This window comes from Nannospalax galili, unplaced genomic scaffold (assembly GCF_000622305.1).
Source record: "Nannospalax galili isolate Female #2095 unplaced genomic scaffold, S.galili_v1.0 scaffold113, whole genome shotgun sequence".
In the NCBI taxonomy this organism is placed as follows: domain Eukaryota; kingdom Metazoa; phylum Chordata; class Mammalia; order Rodentia; family Spalacidae; genus Nannospalax; species Nannospalax galili.
Window position 1 is genome coordinate 3,451,570 of NW_008335444.1, and position 20,278 is coordinate 3,471,847.

General features: G+C 40.3%; 1 protein-coding gene across 2 annotated transcripts in view; it reads right to left on the reverse strand.

Moving 5' to 3' along the window:
- Positions 1–15,934: 15,934 nt before the first annotated feature.
- Znf281 (zinc finger protein 281) overlaps positions 15,935–20,278 on the reverse strand; it is a 4,810-nt gene continuing 466 nt past the window's right edge. The window contains exon 2 of one of the 2 annotated variants that reach the window (XM_008830263.3): positions 15,935–20,166. In XM_008830263.3, the coding sequence (XP_008828485.1) occupies positions 17,492–20,152 (2,661 nt within the window). In that variant the 5' untranslated portion in view covers positions 20,153–20,166 and the 3' untranslated portion in view covers positions 15,935–17,491. Of the gene's footprint in view, positions 20,171–20,278 lie in introns of both variants that reach the window. The other variant, XM_008830264.2, reaches the window with a different exon arrangement.

The following is a 20,278-nucleotide window of genomic DNA, read 5'->3' on the forward strand; positions in this document are numbered from 1 at the left end:
CTGTGATGGTATGATATTGGGAAACAAAAGAAGGAAAAGGAATTGGGACAGAGGCCTTTCAAATTACTTGCTTACCCATTAAACAATATTAAGAACTTGTTATAAGGACTGGTGTAAAAACCGCAGTCACAAACAGAAGCTTGCTTCTTTCTTATTTTTGCTTTCAATCTCTCTCCCTCTAGAAAGGACAAAGTAGATGGGGGAGGGGGGACACATGCTTACCATCCTACCTACTCAGGATATGGGAACTGCAGGAGGATTACAAGTTCAAGGCCAGCCTGGGCTACATAGTGAGTGTAGGGCCAGCCAGCTAACTCAGTGAAACCCTGTCTCAAAATAAAAAAGAGTGAGCTGGGGGTATAACTCAGTGGTGGAGTGCGTGCCTAGAGTGTACAAGGCTCTGGGCTCCTCTGATCCCAGCACCAAAAAAACAAAAGAAAGGGCAATGTCAAGACAGGAAGTGTATTATCCCTCCACTCAGAACTGATCCTCTTCAACCCCTAGTTCTGTACTTTTTTAAAAAATATATTTTATTATTTTTATGTGTGTGTATTGCCTGATGTAGATAAATACACCCATGTTGTGCAATGCCCACGGAGGACAGAAGAGGCTGTCGGATCCCCTAGAACTGGAGTTACAGTTGTTAGCTGCCATGTGGGTGCTGGGATTCAAACCCAGGTCTTCTGCAAGAACAGCCAGTGTTCTTAACCACTGAGCCATCTCTCCAGCCCCTAGTTCTGCACTTTTAAAAATATTTTATTATTTTATTTTATGTGTATGAGTGTACTGCCTGCATGTACATTAGTACACCCAGCGTAGAGGTCAGAAGAGGGTGTTGGGATCCCCTGGAATTAGTTACAGATGGTTGTTAGCTGCCATGTTGGTGCTGAGAATCGAACCCAGGTCCTCTGTGAGAGCAGTCAGTGTTCTTAACCATGTGCCATCGTTCCAGTCCTAGTACTGTGCTTTTTAAGCCATAAACTACTTTCTAGAGGATGAGAGTGAGAAATCTTAAAAATTAAAACAGAGTTGGGCATGGTGGCACATACCTTTAATCCCAGCACTTAGAAGATGGAGGCAGGCAGATCTCTGGGAGGCAGATCTCTGGGAGATTGAGGCCAGTCTGGCCTACAAAGGGAGCTCCAGGCCAGCTGGGGCTACAGGGAGACCCTGTCTCAAAATGATATTTTGACAACTTGGTAAGTTTATTATTTGCATTCTAGATAATGGAAATGTATTTTAAATTTTTTCTTAAGTTAGTTATTTTTATTGTGTTTTGCCTGCACGTATGTAAATGGACCTTGTGCATGCAATGCCTGCAGAGAACAGAAGAGAGAGTTAGATCCCCCTAGAACTGGAGTTACAGCTGTTAGCCACCATGTGCATTCTGGGAACCGAACCTAGGTCCTCTACAAAAGCAGCCAGTGCTCTTAACTGCTGAACCAATCCCAAAATGTATTTTTTACTGTGGCAGTCACGGGAAGAGTTTGAAAGCCTCTCTCCCACCTCCAATCAGAAATTCAATTTCTTAGCACTGGGCCTGGTGATAAAGGCCTGAAATCTCAGCATTTGGGAGGCAAAGGTAGAGGATCATGAGTTTGTGGTCAGCTGACTTTGTAGCAAATTCTAGGCCATCCTGGACTACCTAACAAGGCCATCTCAAAAAACAAAAAAGTTAAATGCTCTAACCAAGTGTTCCTAGAAAGAGTGAAAACTAACTTAGAGCTGAAGCATTCTCTAGCTGTGGCCCAAGCCAGTCACAAATCTTCAGAAGTCTTGAGTTGCCCATAATCACAGGAGTGTTGGCAGTGTGGTCATATGGTGTGGGTACTCAGGACTCAGTAGTCTGCCTGTTGTGCCATAACTGAATGGTCACTTTCCATCACAAACCTCACAGCCTCTGTGCGTCCATCCTTCTGGCCACCTCCTCCGTTTAGTGTCTTCCATGTCCTCTGGAACTCTTTCCACAAGCTAAGTCTCCTGTAACCCTGGCCTCCCGGCATTCCTTCAACCTCCTCTCCTCACAGTCCTCCCAAAAGAGACTGTTCTTCCATACATGACAGGCACCAAGTACCTTCCATGTGCCAGACAGTGTGCTGGTACCACGCACATCGCAATGAACTGAAGAGATGGAGGCAATGTTTCCAGGTAATACTGGGCTTGCCTTCTTGTGGGGACAGGAGAGTAGGATGTGAGCTAAGAGCAGGTGGGGCTGGCTATGCAGCCTCACAGGAAGTGTGGCTATTACTCCAAGAGTGGAAGCCGCCCTAAAACAGGGGTGATGGGGGTGATTCTGGAGGGAAATGAACTGTACGGTGTCACAAATGAAAACGAGGAAAGAGGAAGTTCAAACAGTCTGAATGTGAGAGGAGTGGTTTGAACCTGAGTAGAGACAGTACAATGAACAGCATCAAGTGGAAACATACTCCAGAGTCCTATCGATGTATTTGCCAATAGCTTAAAATGGGGAGAACTAAGAAAGCCTAGGACCGGGTGGGTGGTGCCAGGGCCTTTCCACTCCATGTGCTGCCTTTCTGACTGAAGACTGGCTTCCTGTGTGCTGACTCTTCGCTTGCCTATTCCTTCATGTCTTTTTGAAGTCTCCATGATTTTAAAATATTTTATTATTTTTTTATTTTATGTGTATGAGTGTTATGCCTGCATGGAGGTAAGTGCACCCGTGTCATGCAATGCCCACGGAGGACAGAAGAGGCTGTGGGATCCCCTGGAACTGTTGTTACAGACAGTTGTTAGCTGCCATGTGGATGCTGGAATCAAACTTGGGTCTTCTGCAAGAACAACCAGTGTTCTTAACTGCTGAGCCATCTCTCCAGCCCCACAAGTCTCCATGATTGTAAATGATTCTGACGATCCGTATCCAAGGTGCCTTCTCATCCCACATACAGTACGCCCTTCTCTTCACAGACTTTAAAGACCTAGACAGGAAGAAACACGCCTGATTCTGTTTAAAAAGCATTATTTTATTTTTAACTCGTGTGTGTGTGTGTGTGTGTGTGTGTGTACCTGCCTGCGGTGCCCACAGAGGCCAGAGGCATTGGATCTCCCTGGAACTGGAGTTACAGACAGCTGTAAGCTGCCCGATGTGGGTGCTGGGAGCCAAGCTCCAGTTCTTTGGAAGAGCAAGCAGCATTGTTCTGAACTGCTTGCCATCTCTCTCCAATTTTTTTCACAATTTCATTACATACATATGTAATGACTATATATGTATATATGTAATACAGTATTGATCATATCCTCCCTCACATCTGATTCCTGACTGCTGTTGGCAGCTCAAAGTGCCTGGCACTCAGTAAATACTGTTATCTCCATAATGATGTCATATTTTTAAAACTGAAACATTAGAAATAGTTATTTTTGAGTGGAAAAGTGAAGTCGCATTAGATCTTTCACTGTCTTTCCCTAGTCGCTGTGATTTGTATGTAAAGGAAACACTAACCCTACTACTAGGAAGGTGATATAGTTTGATCTCTCTTTTGATCTCATGTGATGAATAATATAAATCTACAGTACTGTTGGCTGATGCGGGATCTATTCACCAGCACAGGACATCTGCAGCGTGGACTAGCTGGTGGCACAAGCCTATAGTCTCTGACTGGGGAGAGGCAGGAGAAGCAAGAATCTGAGGCCAGCCTAGGCTACACAGGGAGACCCTATCTTAAACACGAATACTGTAAATGCTCATTCATTTATTCCTTTCAGGAAATTTTCTTTTAAAGAGGAATACTGAAAAATCGCATTCATTTTTCTGATACTGGGGATTGAAATCCAGCCTTGCACAGGTTAGGCAAGCACTGGCCTTCATCCCAGCCCGTCTTTTAATTTTTATTTTGAGATAGTCTCGGTAAGTTGTTCAAGCTGAGAACTTGTGATCTTCCTGCCTCAGTCTTCCTCACAGCTAGAATTACAAGCCTGGGTCACCAGGCAGGTCTAACAAACCTTCAAAAAATCTATGTCTGTAAATCTTCTGAAAACACTAATTAGTAAATGTCTACATGATAAAATATGTTGTCTTTGCAACAAAGCAAATCTGTTACATAAAAACTTATGCAAATATCCCAGAAGAATATTTTGCTAAAAAATCATCAAATCCTTAAAACAAAAAAGTAGGAGCTATATCTTAATGAGATAACAAAATATGGGTTTACACATAGAATTAGAAGTATCTCCACTCACTTAAATCACATGCTTTATGCTTAACTTTATATAATTAGAGTATCAGTCAAATCGTACCAGGCATGGTAGTACATGCCTGCAATACTAGCACTCAGGAAGGTGAAAGAGGCAGGAGGCTTACAATGAGTTTCCCGCCAGTTAGAGGCTAGGCACTGAATACCTGTCTCAAAAAACAAAACACTGACTGCTCTTGCAGAGGACCTGGGTTCGATTCCCAGCACCCACATGGCAGCTACGAACCGTCCTTAACTCCAGTTCCAGGGGAATCCGAAGCCCTCTTCTGACCTCCACGGCAATGCAGGACACGGGTGCACTCACATACATGCAGGCAATAGACTCATACACATAAAATAAAAATAAAATATTAAAAAAAAAAAAGACAACACAAAACAAAAAAAGCCAGTGAGATGGCTCAGTGCCAAAAGGCACTTGTCACCAGGCCTGAGGACTTGAGTTCAATTCCTGGGACCTACATGGTATGAGAGAACCGATTCCTAAAAGTTGTCTTCTGACCTCCAAACACGCCCTGGCATGCCTGTATGCATGTGCAAGAACACACAAAATAATATAATGAAAAAGGGGAAATAAGGAAAAAGGTCAAATCCCAAATACAAGCAACAAATCTTTTTTTACCTGTTTTTGGAAGAGGTTGTTTAACTAAACAAGTAGGAAAACAGAAAACCAATCATCAGACTGTGCAGTAGAAATTCATGTGGTTCTTTAAGAAAAATTTCAAAAGATTTTCCAATTACTGTTTTGGAGACATGGTTTCATGTAGCCCAGCCTGGCTTCAAACTAGCTTTATAGCTGAGAATGGTCTTGAACTTCCGATCCTGTCTCCTACCTCCTGAGTTCTGGAGTTACATGGGTGGCACGCTACCCTATTTAGGCAGTGTGGGTGATCAGGCCCCATTTCACCCATGCTATTGAAGCCTTTCGCCAGATGAGCCACATCCCCAGTCCCTCTCTTTGATTTCTTAGTTCATTCTCCATCTAAGTGCTGGGGATAAAACCCATAACCTTGCACATACTAGGCAAGTGCTCTACCACTAAGCTAGGCCCCAGCTCTGTTATATTTTCTAATTTTTCCTTAAAGTGGCTTATTCTGAAAACAAATCACTCTGACATCATTATTCAACTCCTATTTCTGAGAAAATTCTATTTCCTTTATCTACTCATTAATATATATTAGACAAGAATAGAGTTTAACAAGATAATAAGCATTAAGTATTTCTATAAATTGTTTTGGGCAAACAAAATGAAGAAGATGGCAATATTTATGCTAAATTTCCTTCTAGCCACCTTTCCAATGGAAACTCACTATAAAGATGGAGGGAATACCTTTTTATTCCTTTTTTTCTGAGACAGGGTCTCACACTGTAGTCCAATCTGGTCAAACTAATGATATAGCCCAGGATGGCCTCGAACTTTGGGTAGTCCTCCTGCTTCATTTAGCCTCTCGGACACTAGGATTATCGGTGAGTCACCACGCCCAGTTTCACTCTGCTGTCTGGGATTAGAAATTTTGCTTTCTACAGCAAAGCATGTTTTCCAGTGTGCACATTCTAAGCATTAACATTGTAAACTATATACACTGAAAACTGCAAACAGCCAAGGACCACATCAACCCTGAAGAATCCTGAGTAGGACAGAGAAAGGTTCTGTAAAAAAGAGTAAGTAAAAATAGAAGTGCTTCACTCCCAGGCATTCAGTCAGCCCAGTTCTGCAGGCCAACCTCTTTCATGTAACACAGGCAGCTAGCATTCCTTGGGCTCGAGGCCTAATCCACACTGTTCTCTGCCCTGATAGTCAGCACAGCAGTCCTGAAAACCAACCAGGCAAGTGGTTTGGGCTTTGGGGTTTTGTTTTGTTTTGTTTTTTGAGACACAGTCTCACTATATAGCTCTGACTGGCCTGAAACTCACCATGTAGACCAGGGTAACCTCAAACTCAAGAAATCCACCTGCCTCTGCTTCCCGAGTGCTGGGATTGAAGGAATGCACTTCCCTGAAAGTGTTTTCACATTCACTTTTTATTCATGCAGGCAGTAGCCAAAAATCAGGCGCAGGGCTGGCAAGGTGGCTCAACAGGTAAAGGCACTTGCTGCAAAACCTGACAAGCTGAGTTCCATCCCTGGAATTCAAATAGGGAAGGAGAGACCAGATTCCACAGTTATCTCTTGACTACCATAAGTATGCCTTGACACATGTGCCTCACATACACTGTGCATACATACACACACACACACACACACACACACACACACACACACACACACAAAGTAATAGAACATTTTTTAAATAAAATGTTGAATAAAAACAAAACAAAAATGCAGCAAATGCAGCAGTTTCCTCAGAATCATACAACTTAAAAGTTCTAGAACTCTGGGGGTAGAGAGATGGCTCAGTGGTTAAGAACACTGTCCTTGCAGAGGGCCCAGTTTCGAATCCCAGCACCCACATGGCAGCTAACAACTGTCCAGTTCCAGGGGATCTGACAGCCTCTTCTGTCCTCCACGGGCATTGCACAACATGGGTGCACTTATCTACATGCAGGTACAACATTCACACACATAAAATAAAAATAATAAAATACTAAAAAAAAGTTCTAGAACTGGAGAGAGCTTACACCTAGATCTTATGTTCTTTCTCTACTCCATCATGCTCAAAGTTGAGCATAGTGGCAAAAAACGGGACTCAAAAGTCAATGTCTGCGGCCTAGCTCCATCGTTTCTGGTGATTCTCTGGTAAGTTTCCTAACCCAATGTGTAATATGAGAGTCCTATTATATTGCCTTTAAGTTTGTCAACAGAATTAAATGAGGCCAGCAAAGACTCTGATACAAAGTAGATGTTGCACAGATGACTATACTCATCCCCACAAACAGCCCCAGTGTTTCAGGGCATAGGCCTTGTTTACTGATAGTCTATTACTACAGAGGTTCCCCACCACTGGCCCTTTAGGTTTATGCAGGTCCAAAATGAGACATTCTAATTGACCAGCTAGAGTTGAAGTCACATATAAACCACTTCTAACAACATAAGGTGCCTGGCCCTTTCCCCTTCTACCTGTCTCTGTGGCTCCTGCTTACATGAAGTAGTAACTGCTCTGCAAGTCCTTTACCACGGCCGCAAGCCAGTTGTTACTCACATGATGTTACTCACATGATGTTACTCACATTGTTAAAAATATTTTTATTATTTTTATTTTGTAGGTATGAGTGTATTGTCTGCATGTATATAAGTGCACCTGTGTCGTGCAATGCCCAAGGAGGTCAGAAGAGGGTGTCATATGCCCTGGAACTGGAGTTATAGACAACTGTTAACTGCCATGTGGGTGCTGGGAATCGAACCTGGTTCCTCAGTAAGAGTAGTCGGTGCTCTTAACCTCTGAGCCATCTCTCCAGCCCTCAGATTCTTTTTTATTTTTTAAGGAAGAACCTTGGAATGAGACATTAAGCAACTCTGCCTAATTTTTTAAAAAGGCAACTCTAATATGAAACTAATATGAATAAGGAGGCTTGGGGCTGGAGAGATGGCTCAGTGGTCAAGAGCACTTACTGCTCTTGCAAAGGATCTGAATTCAATTCCCAGCAATCACTCAAAACCCCCAATAACTCTAGCTTCAGGGAATTCCACACCCTCTTTTGAACACTGAGGGCGCCTGAACTCAGATGTGCACAAACCTACACACACACAATTTTTTTCCTTAAAAAAAAAAATTTCATTATGTAACCCTGGCTGGCCTTGCACTCACAAAGATAGTCCTGCCATTGTCTAGTGAGTACTGGGATCAAAGGCTGTGGCACCACCTTGCCTGGCTAAAAATAAAATAAATCTTTGGAGAAAAAAAAAAACTTAAGACTCATTTATGAATTACATATATAAACAGGCTTCACATAATTTAATGTTTCACAGAATGAATGACAGACAGGAACAACAGAACTTCCAAAGTATGAGTCAAGTTTAGGATTTCTTTGTCCCACTCTATTTACATCTGAGGTGAGTTTTCTGTTATTTCTGTTTTTTAAGATGGGGGGGGGGGTCTCCCTGTAGCCCAGGGCAGTTTCAAACATGAAATCCTCCCGCCTCAGCCTCCCAAATGGACTGTGTCCAGATGAAGTTTATATACATATATATTTCAACCAGTTCTTTAATACCTCCAAATTATTTTTATCTTGAACTAGACATTTTAATTTACCAAACCGAACAACTATTTTCTCAAAAAACAGTTCTTTGATTTACATTTTACTATAAACCCAAAGTTCTGCTAAGCTTCTGAAAACCTCCGAAAAGATGTGGTTTTTCAGGCTGGGCATGATGGAGGCAGAGGTAGGTGGCTCTCTTTGAGTTCAAGGCCAGCCTGGTCTACATAGTGAGTTCCAGACTAGCTGGGGCTACAGGGAGACCCTGTCTCAAAAAGACAAAAAAAAAAGTGGTTTTTCTTGAGACACAGGGAGAAACCAGATACCATTTTAAACTTATAAACAAAGAAATTCAAGAAGTATCTTCAGTATGAAGCTGTTTCCTAGGCACATTCACCAGAAATGAGCTTTTTCAAAACTTGTTAGGTTCAGGCAGTAGTTTGTATCCTACTAATAGGCTCAACTTCCCTTTCTCTTCAGTCTTAATAGCTCTACACACATTAATCTTATTTATTGCTGAGCAATGTCCCCACCATCTGCTCTTGCTAGTATTCCATCTGAAAATGTATTCCTTAAAAAAAAAAAAAAAAGGTCTATTGAGCCCCCAGTAATCTGAGTTCTACTTTATTACAGAGGAAGTGTATGAGCACAGTGAGAATAAATAATGATCATCTAAATAACTATTTATACAGGGCTTATAAACAAAATCACTGACTAAAGGCAATTCTATATATATTTTAAATCGCTGCTCTCACATTTGGCTGCCTAAATCCTAACTGGTATTTCAGTACTGAACAGTTTTAACAAATAGTACTTTCAGGCTTCAAAAATGTTTTTGTGTTTTAGTTCCAGATGGAGCACTGGCTCAGCTGGGTGTGACAATAAAATCCAAAGCAATTGTTCCTTGTTAAATTATAAAATGTTTACTTTTGATGTGGAAATCCAAAAAATTATTCCATCATTCAATGTCATGCAAAGACTTGAAATTATTTCACTACAAATCAATTTCTATAAAGTCTGACTTGCATATTGTTGAAGATTTCAATTATATATGTAAATGAACTGATAGTTGAAAAGTAAAATGTATTTTCAGTTTTTTTTTTTTTTTTTGAAACAGGTCTGTGTAGCCCAGACCAGTGCTGAACTCATGATCCTCTTGCTTCAGCTCCCAAGTGCTGGGATTACCCACTGTCAGTTCGCCATCACTGTCACCCTTTCAAATGAATGATTCAAATCTAAGTTTTGGGTTTTTTAAAAAATATTTATTATTTTTATTTTATATGTATGAGTGTATTGCCTGCATGTATGTGAGTGCACCCGTGTCGTGCAATGCCGTGGAGGTCAGAAGAGGGCTTCGGATTCTCCTGGAACTGGAGTTAAGGACGGTTTGTAGCTGCCATATGGGTGCTGGGAATCGAACCCGGGTCCCCTGCAAGAGCAGTCAGTGCTCTTAACTGCTGAGCCATCTCTCCAGCCCCCAAATCTAACTTTTTTTAAAAAAGTAATCCACAAATCAGGCATGGTGGCTGGTTTAAACCCAGTATTCTGGAGGCAGAGACAAGCAGACCTTTAGTTCAAGGCCAGTCTGGTCTACATAGTGAGTTCCAGGCAGTCAGGACTACCCTGTCTCAAAAAACAAAACAAGAAAACAAAACAAAAAAAACAGTCCATAGCACACAGGGCTGTTAATACACCCCTGGGACCCTTCGTAACTGTTCGTCCAGGGATTCATCTGTCACAACTGTTTTGGGGTTATTTTTTAATGTGTGTTTTGCCTGAATTTAAGTGCACCTGTGCATGAAATGCCTGCTGAGGCCAGAAAAGAGTGTCATATTCCCTGGAACTGGAGTTATCAATGGTTGTTGGCTACCATGTGGTTGCTGGGAACTGAACCTAGGTCCTCTGCAAGAGCAGCCAGTACTCTTAATTACTGAACCATCTCTCTAGCCCATCACGACAGTTTTAAAACTGTACCATTTTCAATATTCCTACATTAGTACTTCAGAAAAGCCCTGATGTAAATTAAGTGTAGCCATAATCTGATTTTTTACTAAGAGTAAGGCAACTGAAAAAAATCTAGAATGCAATGACTTTGGATTACCTCTGTAAATTTTCTAAACAAACCTTTAGAAGACCAAATTAGCAGCATAGTTGCTCAAAAAATATATATAACCAGCTATTACAAACATGGTTCAGTATAGCATTATATAATGGACTTCATTAAATTAAAAAAATTTTTAAACACTTAGAATTTATGTGCATGTCCTCCAAATGTAAAGAAATATCTATTATAAGCAACATGATCCTTAACTAATTGAATTTCAAGATGCTGAATAAAAGGGCACATTTTTGTTACTGTTGCTCTTGTGTTGGGACAGGGTAAAACACTGCGGCCCAGGCTGAGCTCATACTCACATCAATCCTCCTGCCTTAGCCTTCTAAGTATTGGAATTACAACCACAAGCTACTACATCCAGCTGGAAGACAACTTATAATAAAACTGAGAAATAATGTGAAGGCCAGTTAAAAATGTGTTATGCATTTATGGAGCACTATGAACTTTGCTTCATTTTCATGATTTTTTTGCCATAACTTTTAGGCCTCATCTCAAGTCATCTTTTTAACCCTATACCATGCACTTAAGCTGTTTTGGGTCACTAAGTCAGAAACTGTAGTTCTCAGAAAGGTTTTCCAGTCCCATCAGTAAACTGACCAAGGTCAGGGGTTGACAATTCATGGAGACCCATAGTGATACCCATTTGCAGTTCTCAAATGCAAAAAGGAGTTTTCAAACATGGTGGTGCATGCCTTTAAATCCCAGCACTTGGGAGTCAGAGGCAGGTGGATTTCTGAGTTCCAAGGCCAGATCCGTCTACATAGTGAATTCTGGGTCGGCTGGGGCTACAGGGAGACACTGTCTCAAAAAGACAAAACAAACAAGAAGGTGGGGGGGAGGGGGGATGAATTAAGAAAGAAAGGAAAAAAGAAAAGCAAGCTCTCTTTTCATGGCTTGTTTATGCACAACCAAACGTAACATGATTATATACTGCTCTCAATTTTGCAATTCACTCTAAAATTTGAAAGTATCACTTCCAAACTTTAAAAACTACATTCCTGTCAAACTCGACATGAAAACTTTAGATACTATTTCAAACTTTAGTTTTCCAGTAGGTAATTCTTCTAAGACCAGACCTTTTTGTTTTGTTTCTATGTGGCCACAAACCAGCCAGAAGCTCACTATGTAGACCAGACTGGCCTTAAATTCAGAGAGATCTGCCTGCTTCTGCCTCCAGGGTACAGGATTAAAGGCATATGCCAGAACACAGCTGGCAATATAGCTCACTGGTAGAACATTTGCCTACCATATGCAACACCATGTATTCAATCCCCAATACCACAAAAATAAATCATGGACTACACAAATGAGCTAGTCACGAATTAAAATTTAAAAACTTTTCAAGGCAAAACTAAAATAAAGGCATTCCAAATTTTCATAATCACTCAAAAATATCTGTCACAACACAGTATACCTTTATATAGTAGATGTATAAACGGATTTTTTGGTGGGTGGGACGTGTGGATTCAGAGTTTTTATCTTAATTCTTAAGTTCTATGCATATTTATTTAGCCACATATAACAGTCACTTTGACTGTTCTGGCAAAAATAGGTTACTTAAATTCTTACCAACAAATGGAAGTTGTGTCTTGAGTTACTAAACATTTAATATATAAACACAAAGGTTAGCCATCTTTTTCCTAGATCGGGAATGTAAACAGAAGTTCACCACAGTTGTCTGTTAAGAGTTATTTATTAATTGTTCCACAATAGTACTAAAGTTCATAACAAACCAAAGTACCAAAGTAAGTCTGAACTGAAAGAATGACAAAGAACAGACTTCCAAAGATCTCCTTTACCCTTCTGATAAATCCCAAGACCGCTATTAATAACGTGGCCCACTTCATACTTTCATTTCCCCTTCAAAGCTTATTCCTCTCCTTCTGGATTTTAAGGTCTCCCTTACTTTCCTTAATATTCACCTTGCCCATTCTCATTTATATGCAAACAGGAACATTTGAATTCTCCCTTTGAAATATAAGGCCCAAATCATTTTTTCTCCAGTTATTTAAAATTGTCAAGAATTCCTATTGTAACATGCAACATGCTTTACAAGTCTCACCTCACACAGTACATTTCAACCTACCTAGTCACACTTGGTCAATTAGTCTTAGTGCTATAAAGAGCTAAGTATTATTTTAAATTTCTACATAAAAAAGTGTGAGCTATTTGTGTTTTCTTTCATCTTTGCCAATACACACCTAAGAAGGGCTTCACAGAAGCAACTAAAGCACTTTGGTAACTATTACACAGTATTAATACGTTTGTTGATAGAAAACTGTTCAAGTCTAGCAACTGCAAGGTAAAGTTATGAGAAAGTGCACAAAAAATTGTAAAGTCTACTCAACTTATTTGACCAGTTTATTATGAAAACCCAAGGCTTTATGTAACCTGAATGTTTTCCATAAATGGTAAGCTGATGAAAAAATTTTAAAGTAACCCTAGTAACCAGATAAATTTTAGACTTTTTATCTGTACAATAAAATTTCAGTATTTAGGAAACATTCTGAGGAAGGCATTCTTAACTGTTGTCCAGAAAAAGGTTATTTTTCAGAGTACTCTCTACACATGTGGACTATATGTAGATTCCTGCTAATGCAGATTTAAGGAAGCCATAGAGTCTATCAGCTGCCTAGAGTCTGTGACCCCAAAACTGTTCTATTTCCTTGCATAAGCTGATGAGTTAAGAATTTAGACAGAATCTACGAAAGTCAGTCATACTCAGTTATCTTTTAAGAACAAAACAAATAAGCAGGAAAGCAGAATTTTAAAAGTACATGTCCTCTTAAGGTAATAACCTCATTAAAAACTATGTAGCCTCACATTCTTTAGATTTTTTTTTAAAATTTGGTTGGTTTTTGAGATAAAGTCTCCCTGTTGCCCCAACTGGGACTTACTATATAGACCAGATCTCACAACATCTACCTGCCTCCACCTCCCAAGTGCTGGGATTAAAGGTGCCACCACATGGCTACAACTTTTTTCTTATGCAAGGGTAAGACAACAGAATTCTAAGAGGCTATCTTCATACTAATGCTCATTTTAAATAGTAGAGGACATAAGAATGCAAGAGAACATAATTTCCCTCAAAATTCATCAGGAATCCTGGCATCTCATAGAGGGTACAAGCAGAAAACCAAACTGTCCAGACCCTCCTCTTAAAAACTAGAAGAGCTCTACGAACTGACTTACAGCCTCCTGCAGCATGCCACAGGGATCCTGTCACAGCACCAGTGGAGTCTTGCTTTGCCTTTTTAAGAACAAAATCCTATCATTACGTATCAACGAAAACATGAAGACCACTAAACTCAGAAAATAATAGCCTTCAGATATAGTTTTCTCTAAAAATAGTTTGTAGACAAAATCTTTCCCCCACCCTCTCTTCTAAAAGAAGTTTGTCTGTTTAACAAGAGCCTGTGAACTGGAGGTTAGGGTTATACATGTCTTCATGAGGAGGTTAGAGTTATACATGTCTTCATGAGGAGGTTAGGGTTATACATGTCTTCATGAGGTTAACTGTTCAAACTGTCAACCAGCCAGGCTATTAAACAGCCAGGTTACTAACACCTACAAAATGCTAGGTATCAGGAACGGAAAGAAAAAAAAAATCCCCCAATATTAGAAGGAATAAGAACTTCTACCTGTCTCATTTAATTAGTGTAATACATAGAATTTGAGGTAGAAGTTTGTATCATTGTTTGCAATACAAAAATATTAAAATTCATGTTCGTTATTCTGGTCTCATTAAATTACCTTACAAACTACTGACCGGCAGGTGCCAACCCTGAGCTGATGTGGCACAACATAAAGCACTGCTCATGATTTCAGACCCTCATGTCCAGGGCCTCATGCAGCCTAGACTGGCTTGAAACCCATGTAGCCAAAGATAACCCTTAACTTCTGGCCCTTCTGCCTCTACCTCCCCAGGGCATCTTACAGGCACCCACTGCCCATCTGGTTTATGTGGTGCTGGAGATCCAACCCAAGTGCTTTGCACATGATCTATCAACTGAGCTATATTTCCAGTCCATATATTATGTCTTAAAAGTTTCAAAAAAAAAAAAAAAGAAAAAAAAAAAAACAAACAAACCCTTCAGTTTAAAAATTATCAAATTCACATACATTCCACAAAATGGAAAAAAGAGGCAAGTCGATCTTAAAAAGTTTTCATTATCTGTAAGGGCTAATCTGGACAGAATAAACTGTTCTGTAAATAAGATCTCAGTGCAGAGTCAGTGAGACTTCTGCTTAGCACTTGCCTCCAAGAAATAACCAAATTTAGGAAATAACTATGGCAAAGAAAACTAAGCCACATCTTTTCATCATATGGGCCATTGCTTATGTATAATACACTACTTTCCTACACTAACACTGCATTATTTATATATATATATAAAATTTCTAAGCTATTCTACCCTGTTAAATTTTTATTCCTAGTTTTTTAATATTTGCAGCACTAAACAAACCTCAAAGGACAATTTTCTTACAATCTCAGTTATGTACAACTTTTTTCTTCCATCCTTTAACGTAACATATTTACTTTCAAACACCTTTACTGCATCGTCAACATTTACAGTCTAGCCTTTTCCTTCTAACATCTATACCCTCAATTAGAGTTTTAACTGTGATTTAACACTGTTTTCTTACTAAAAACGCTCAAGATCATTAAGTCTGCCATATTTTCATTTTATTATAACTTTCTGAGGCAAAAAGAATATACAATACCTTAAGCTAAAAATACTGGGATCTTATTTTAAATAAAGCCTAAATAAATAATCTCCCTTGAGTTAATATTTAAGATAGTTAACCTAGTTTCAATATAACATGTTTTAATTTACATATTAGATTTCTATTCTTTATATTATTCTGAACCTCAAACACAAAATATTCAATGTATTTTCATATAAACCTAGAAAGACAAAATACATTAAGAATACAATAAAAATCCAAGTTCCTAAACTACAAGTTATACCATTAAAGTGAATATTTTACGAAATGTAATCCACAGAAAACTGAAAATGTAACTGATTAAGTGATATCTCCTTTCTTCAATTTTGTGATTAACAGGACTTTTATTGGTAGTAAACTAGAGCAAACAATCAGAATAATACATATGTAGTATTCAGTACACACAATAAAAGTTAAAGAAATTCAAAACTTGTATAAAACAAAAAAATGGAGAAAAATCATACAGCTTAAGAGATACAGTGGTAAAGGTCCTTTCCATCCTTTGATTCCAGCTTGTACTCTGTACCCAATAGAACTTACCGCACTTAATAAGAAATAAAGACTTTTTAGTACTGAGTGTATTTAAAAGGATTCAACACGTTTTCTAAGAATCTTTCAATGACGGTACCTTTAGCTACCAAAGCTAAAGAGAGGAAGGTGGGGAAAGGAAATTAACTAGTATTTTGTAACCATTTTTAATAATTTCTTATTTTCCAAACACTGCTTTTATAACAGAAGTGTTTTACACTTGCACAATATTAATTACTTTATTATACATGGAAGCCTGTGGTAGGCTGATTACACAATAAGACTGCAAACAACCAGTGGTACTTTTCTGACGTCAGAAGAGTACATAAGACTGAAACATCACCAAAAGTACATAAAAAAACTCATCAGCATAAACATCAAAGTACATTAAAAAATATAATCAGGAAAAAAATACAATTGCTAAAAAGTGGTTTAGAGCAGAGCCACTGCCAATCAGTAGCTTCAAATGGCAATTAGCGTTCATAGCAAGTTTTGATGACTTTACAAGATCCCTGTACAATACTGACTAATATACCCCTTCAAAATGTACATTAAAGGCTGCAATTTCACAAAGAGGTTCTGATGTCATACTAAATACACACTTTTATCCCATATACAAGCTATGCCACCAGATGGAATAACAATCCTATTAATATCTGTAGCTCTTACATGGAAATCTGTACTGTTTTAAAAAAAAAGTGAAGCTGGGCAATGTTTACCCTATTGTTTAGTATCTGGAAGTCATAAGGCATATAAAATGCATAATCAATTATCTACTGGATGACAAACCATTCAATTTTAGAATTGAAACCATCAAGATAGGGAGAAGAGGGAACAAGAAGGTCCAGAACTAAGAGGAAGTTAAGAACAAGTACCAAAACCCAGAAGTGAAGGTGTCATGTAATAGCATAAATGAGACAATGTTTTCAGGCCGTGTATAATAAATACTGCATACCCCAAACTTCAATGGACTCTGTGACTCCAACTTACTTTCTAATACTGGAACCACTTGGTTTCAACACTGTACTAGACATCAATAGACTCACTTAATGGAATTACAGCCTTGTTATAGTTGGGAAAAGAGGGTGCTTTTTCTTTTCCTCCTCTTTTATTAAAGCTATCATTCCAGGCTTTGATCAAAGATCCAAGAATATTTGTTCTACCAAGCTGGAATGAATGTGGTTTGGAAGTTCGGAGTATGTTTAAAAGCTGCAACAAAATATAGGTAGCCAACAATCTCAGAATTTTGGATCAGCCTAGATGGAGATAGCATTTGAAATGTCTAAGATCCGTTACTTAAATGATGAAATGTCGTCACACTATCTGTAAATTGGATGTTCCATGACTGGTGATAGCGTATGGAACTCCATGCGTTCTTACACTTTCCTGAGAGTAAAGCAATTAGAATGACCCTAATCCTAGCAACAAAGTTCATTTTTTTTCTTTTTTCTTTTCATTTTTTTTTTCTGTAGTTTTTGTTTTATGGTTTTTTTTTTTTTTTTTGCATTTAAAACTTTTGGGCTATTCCCTGATAATCTATACATGTAAATTTGATTGCTAAACATTGTCACTTTGAATGTCAAACTATTTTTAATCTATTGATTTTGATTAAAAATCATAATACAAACAGAGCTAAAATCACGCTAACTAAATATGAAAAGTTGCATTGAAAGGGCATTACATTATTCTTAATAGGATCGTGTAGAAACATTCCAATGGCAGTGTTCTCAAAATAAAACAAAATTAGGTTAGAAGACCCCCAGCCTGGTCACTCTTGAGACCTTACCTGTAACTCTGGCTGGTGGGTGTCTTTACTCTTGTACTACATGGCTCACTTACATCAGACATCATATTTGTATACCCTGAGAAATCTGACACTGAAGTCCTGACTCTATGGTCCACTTCTCCATTAGAGTTAGTGATAAAGGTCATTGGCACCCTGCTGCCCGACTTAAACTGAGAACCAAATGCTTGTGCAAAGTTCTCAATCTGGTACGTTGTTCTAGGCTCTATGTCTTTCTGAGGATCTATCTGGCTAGCTAACTCCTGAGATGGAATCTGAAAGCTTGTTGAGGACTCTAAGTTTTTCTGTTGTTCCTTCTGGCTAGTCAGTTTCTGAGATGAGGACTGGAAGGCTGATGATGTCTCTAAGTTCTTCTGAGAATCTATCAGGTCATCCAGCTCCTGGGAAGGTGTCAACTGCTGATGTGTAGCATCCAAAGCAGATAAATAAAGACCTGGTTGAGATCCAAACAACATCCCAAAAGGAGGCTTTGGCAATGAAGACGGCAACACTGAGGTAACAGATTGGCCAAAACCACACTCCAAAGGAGATGTAGTGTATATTTGTTTTTCTGGAAATAAAGTGTGGTTGTGGAGAGGTGAAGACAAACTGACAAATTGGAAACCGTGTCCAAGAGTAAAACCTGCATTAGTGGATTTTTCAAAAGCCTGTTGGAGGTATTTGGAGTATTCTTGCAACATGCTTGTTTTATCACTTGAAGGTGTTTGGGTGCCCGGGCTCAAATTTTCTTCTTGAACCAATTCTGAGTGTTCTCCTGAGGTGTGTAAATCCACCCGTGGTTCTGTTAAATTAAAAGGATCCTCTTTCTGCGTTTCTGATTTGCTGGAGTACTGATCCAAAATACTCTGCAAAACCTCATCAGGAATTCCAGACTTGTCATGACAAGACTTAATTTCAGTACTTAGTGCTGAGGAGTCAATGAGTGACAATGGTGCCTCATTGTCCAAAACACTGACACCTGCAGACTGAATGACAGACTGCTGGGAGACCATGTGTCCTACATTTATAGAAAAGGCACTGTTGCTGCTGGCAGTTGGTAAGTATCTTCTCTTCTTTGAAAACTGCATGGCGTCATCGTAATTACTACTTATTTGACCTTGTTTGCCACTCGTACTTTGGAGAAGACTAATGGTCTCCACACTATTATTTGATACTATGCCAAGTGAGCCACTTGGTTTACCAGACAAGGATTTCTGCCCAACTATGTCTGGTAATGGTGAGACAAAATTAAGGTAGCTTTTATCTGTATTCTTCCTGCTGCCTTTCTTAAAGATCAATTTTGGCACCCTTTTCTGTAGTTCATCCAGACCAGTGCCAATTATGCCTCCACTGGTAGACACAGTTGGCATTTCTACTGAGTAACTCTGCATGTTTATATTATTTGAAATTTGTGATTCATTTGTTTTGCCAGTCTTATGTTCCTTATTTTCAATAGCTATGCTTTTTGACTTCGACTTTCTCCTTGAAGAGCTTGTATTTCCCTGAGACAACACAGCCAGATTACCCATATTGTTATGGTTTGATGACCCAGGTTCTGCACTAGCAGCTCCTTTTGCTATGGCTTCACCACATGTGCGCCTGTGCTTCAACAATCTGTCAGTCCTTGAAAAATACTGTTGGCAAGTGTCACACTTATATGGCTTTTCTCCACTATGTGTCCTCTTGTGTCTCTCCATATGGTACTTCTGAATAAACTTCATGCTGCACTGATCACACCCAAAGGGTTTCTCTCTACTGTGAATTTTCTCATGTCTCTGCAGTAGGTATTTCTGAATGAAACCCATACTACACTGGCTGCACTGGAAGGGTCTCTCTCCGGTGTGAATGAGGACATGTCTCCGCAGGTGATAGGAGCTTCGGAAAGCAGCACTACAGTGATCACAGATATGAGGTTTCTGACTTGGGGAGAGGACGGCACCTTCTCCATCTGCAACCAAAGAAGGTTTGGAAGATGCACTTGGCTTCCTCTTGGCTTTGATTCCCTGAGATTCTGGCTTTGGCCTCTTTGCCTTTTTGACATTAGTGTCCTGCTTTGGCTCCTCATTGCCATGGTCATCAGTCCTGCTACTGCTGCTCAGTAATACGTCACGATGGTGCTGGGCTGGTTGCTGCTGGACATGCTGGTGGAGAATACTGAGGTCTTGGATGACGCCGTGGCTCCCCCCTTCCCCGCCTCCTAGGCCTGGAGATCTCTCTTCAGCCCCAGCAAACAGCCCCCCATAGTGGTGGTGGTGATGGTGGTGGTGGGTCTGTTGCTCCTCGGGATCCGCGGGTTTCTCCTGTTTGATGCTCACCAAGGACTGCAAGAATCCCCAGGAGGTCCTCTGCGAAGGGAAGGCCGCGGCTGACGCCGCCGGCTCCTTCTTGAAAGTCATGTCCGGGGCTGGCGGAGGGGGGGGCTCAGCGGCTGGGGCTGCGGAGGTAGAGGAGGATAACACGCACTGCGGGGGAGGGGCGGCCGTCCCCGCCGGCCGGGTGAAGCTGGTGACCGGGGGAAGCCGGTGGTTGAACATAACCATACCCTGGGGAAAGGTGGGCTCCATCTCTGCTCTCCTGCCGCCGCCGGAGCCGCCACCGGAGCCGCTACCACCGCTACTGCCTGGACCGCCGCCGCTCAGGAAGCCGCTGCCGATTTTCATACCCCGGAGGAGGCCTGGCTGGGGAGAGGAGGGAGAGGAGGGAAGAGGGGGAACGGAGGTGGGACCGGGCCCGGGCCGGGACCACCGCGGCGTCCGGGACCCGCCGCGCCGCCGCCCAGCCCGCAC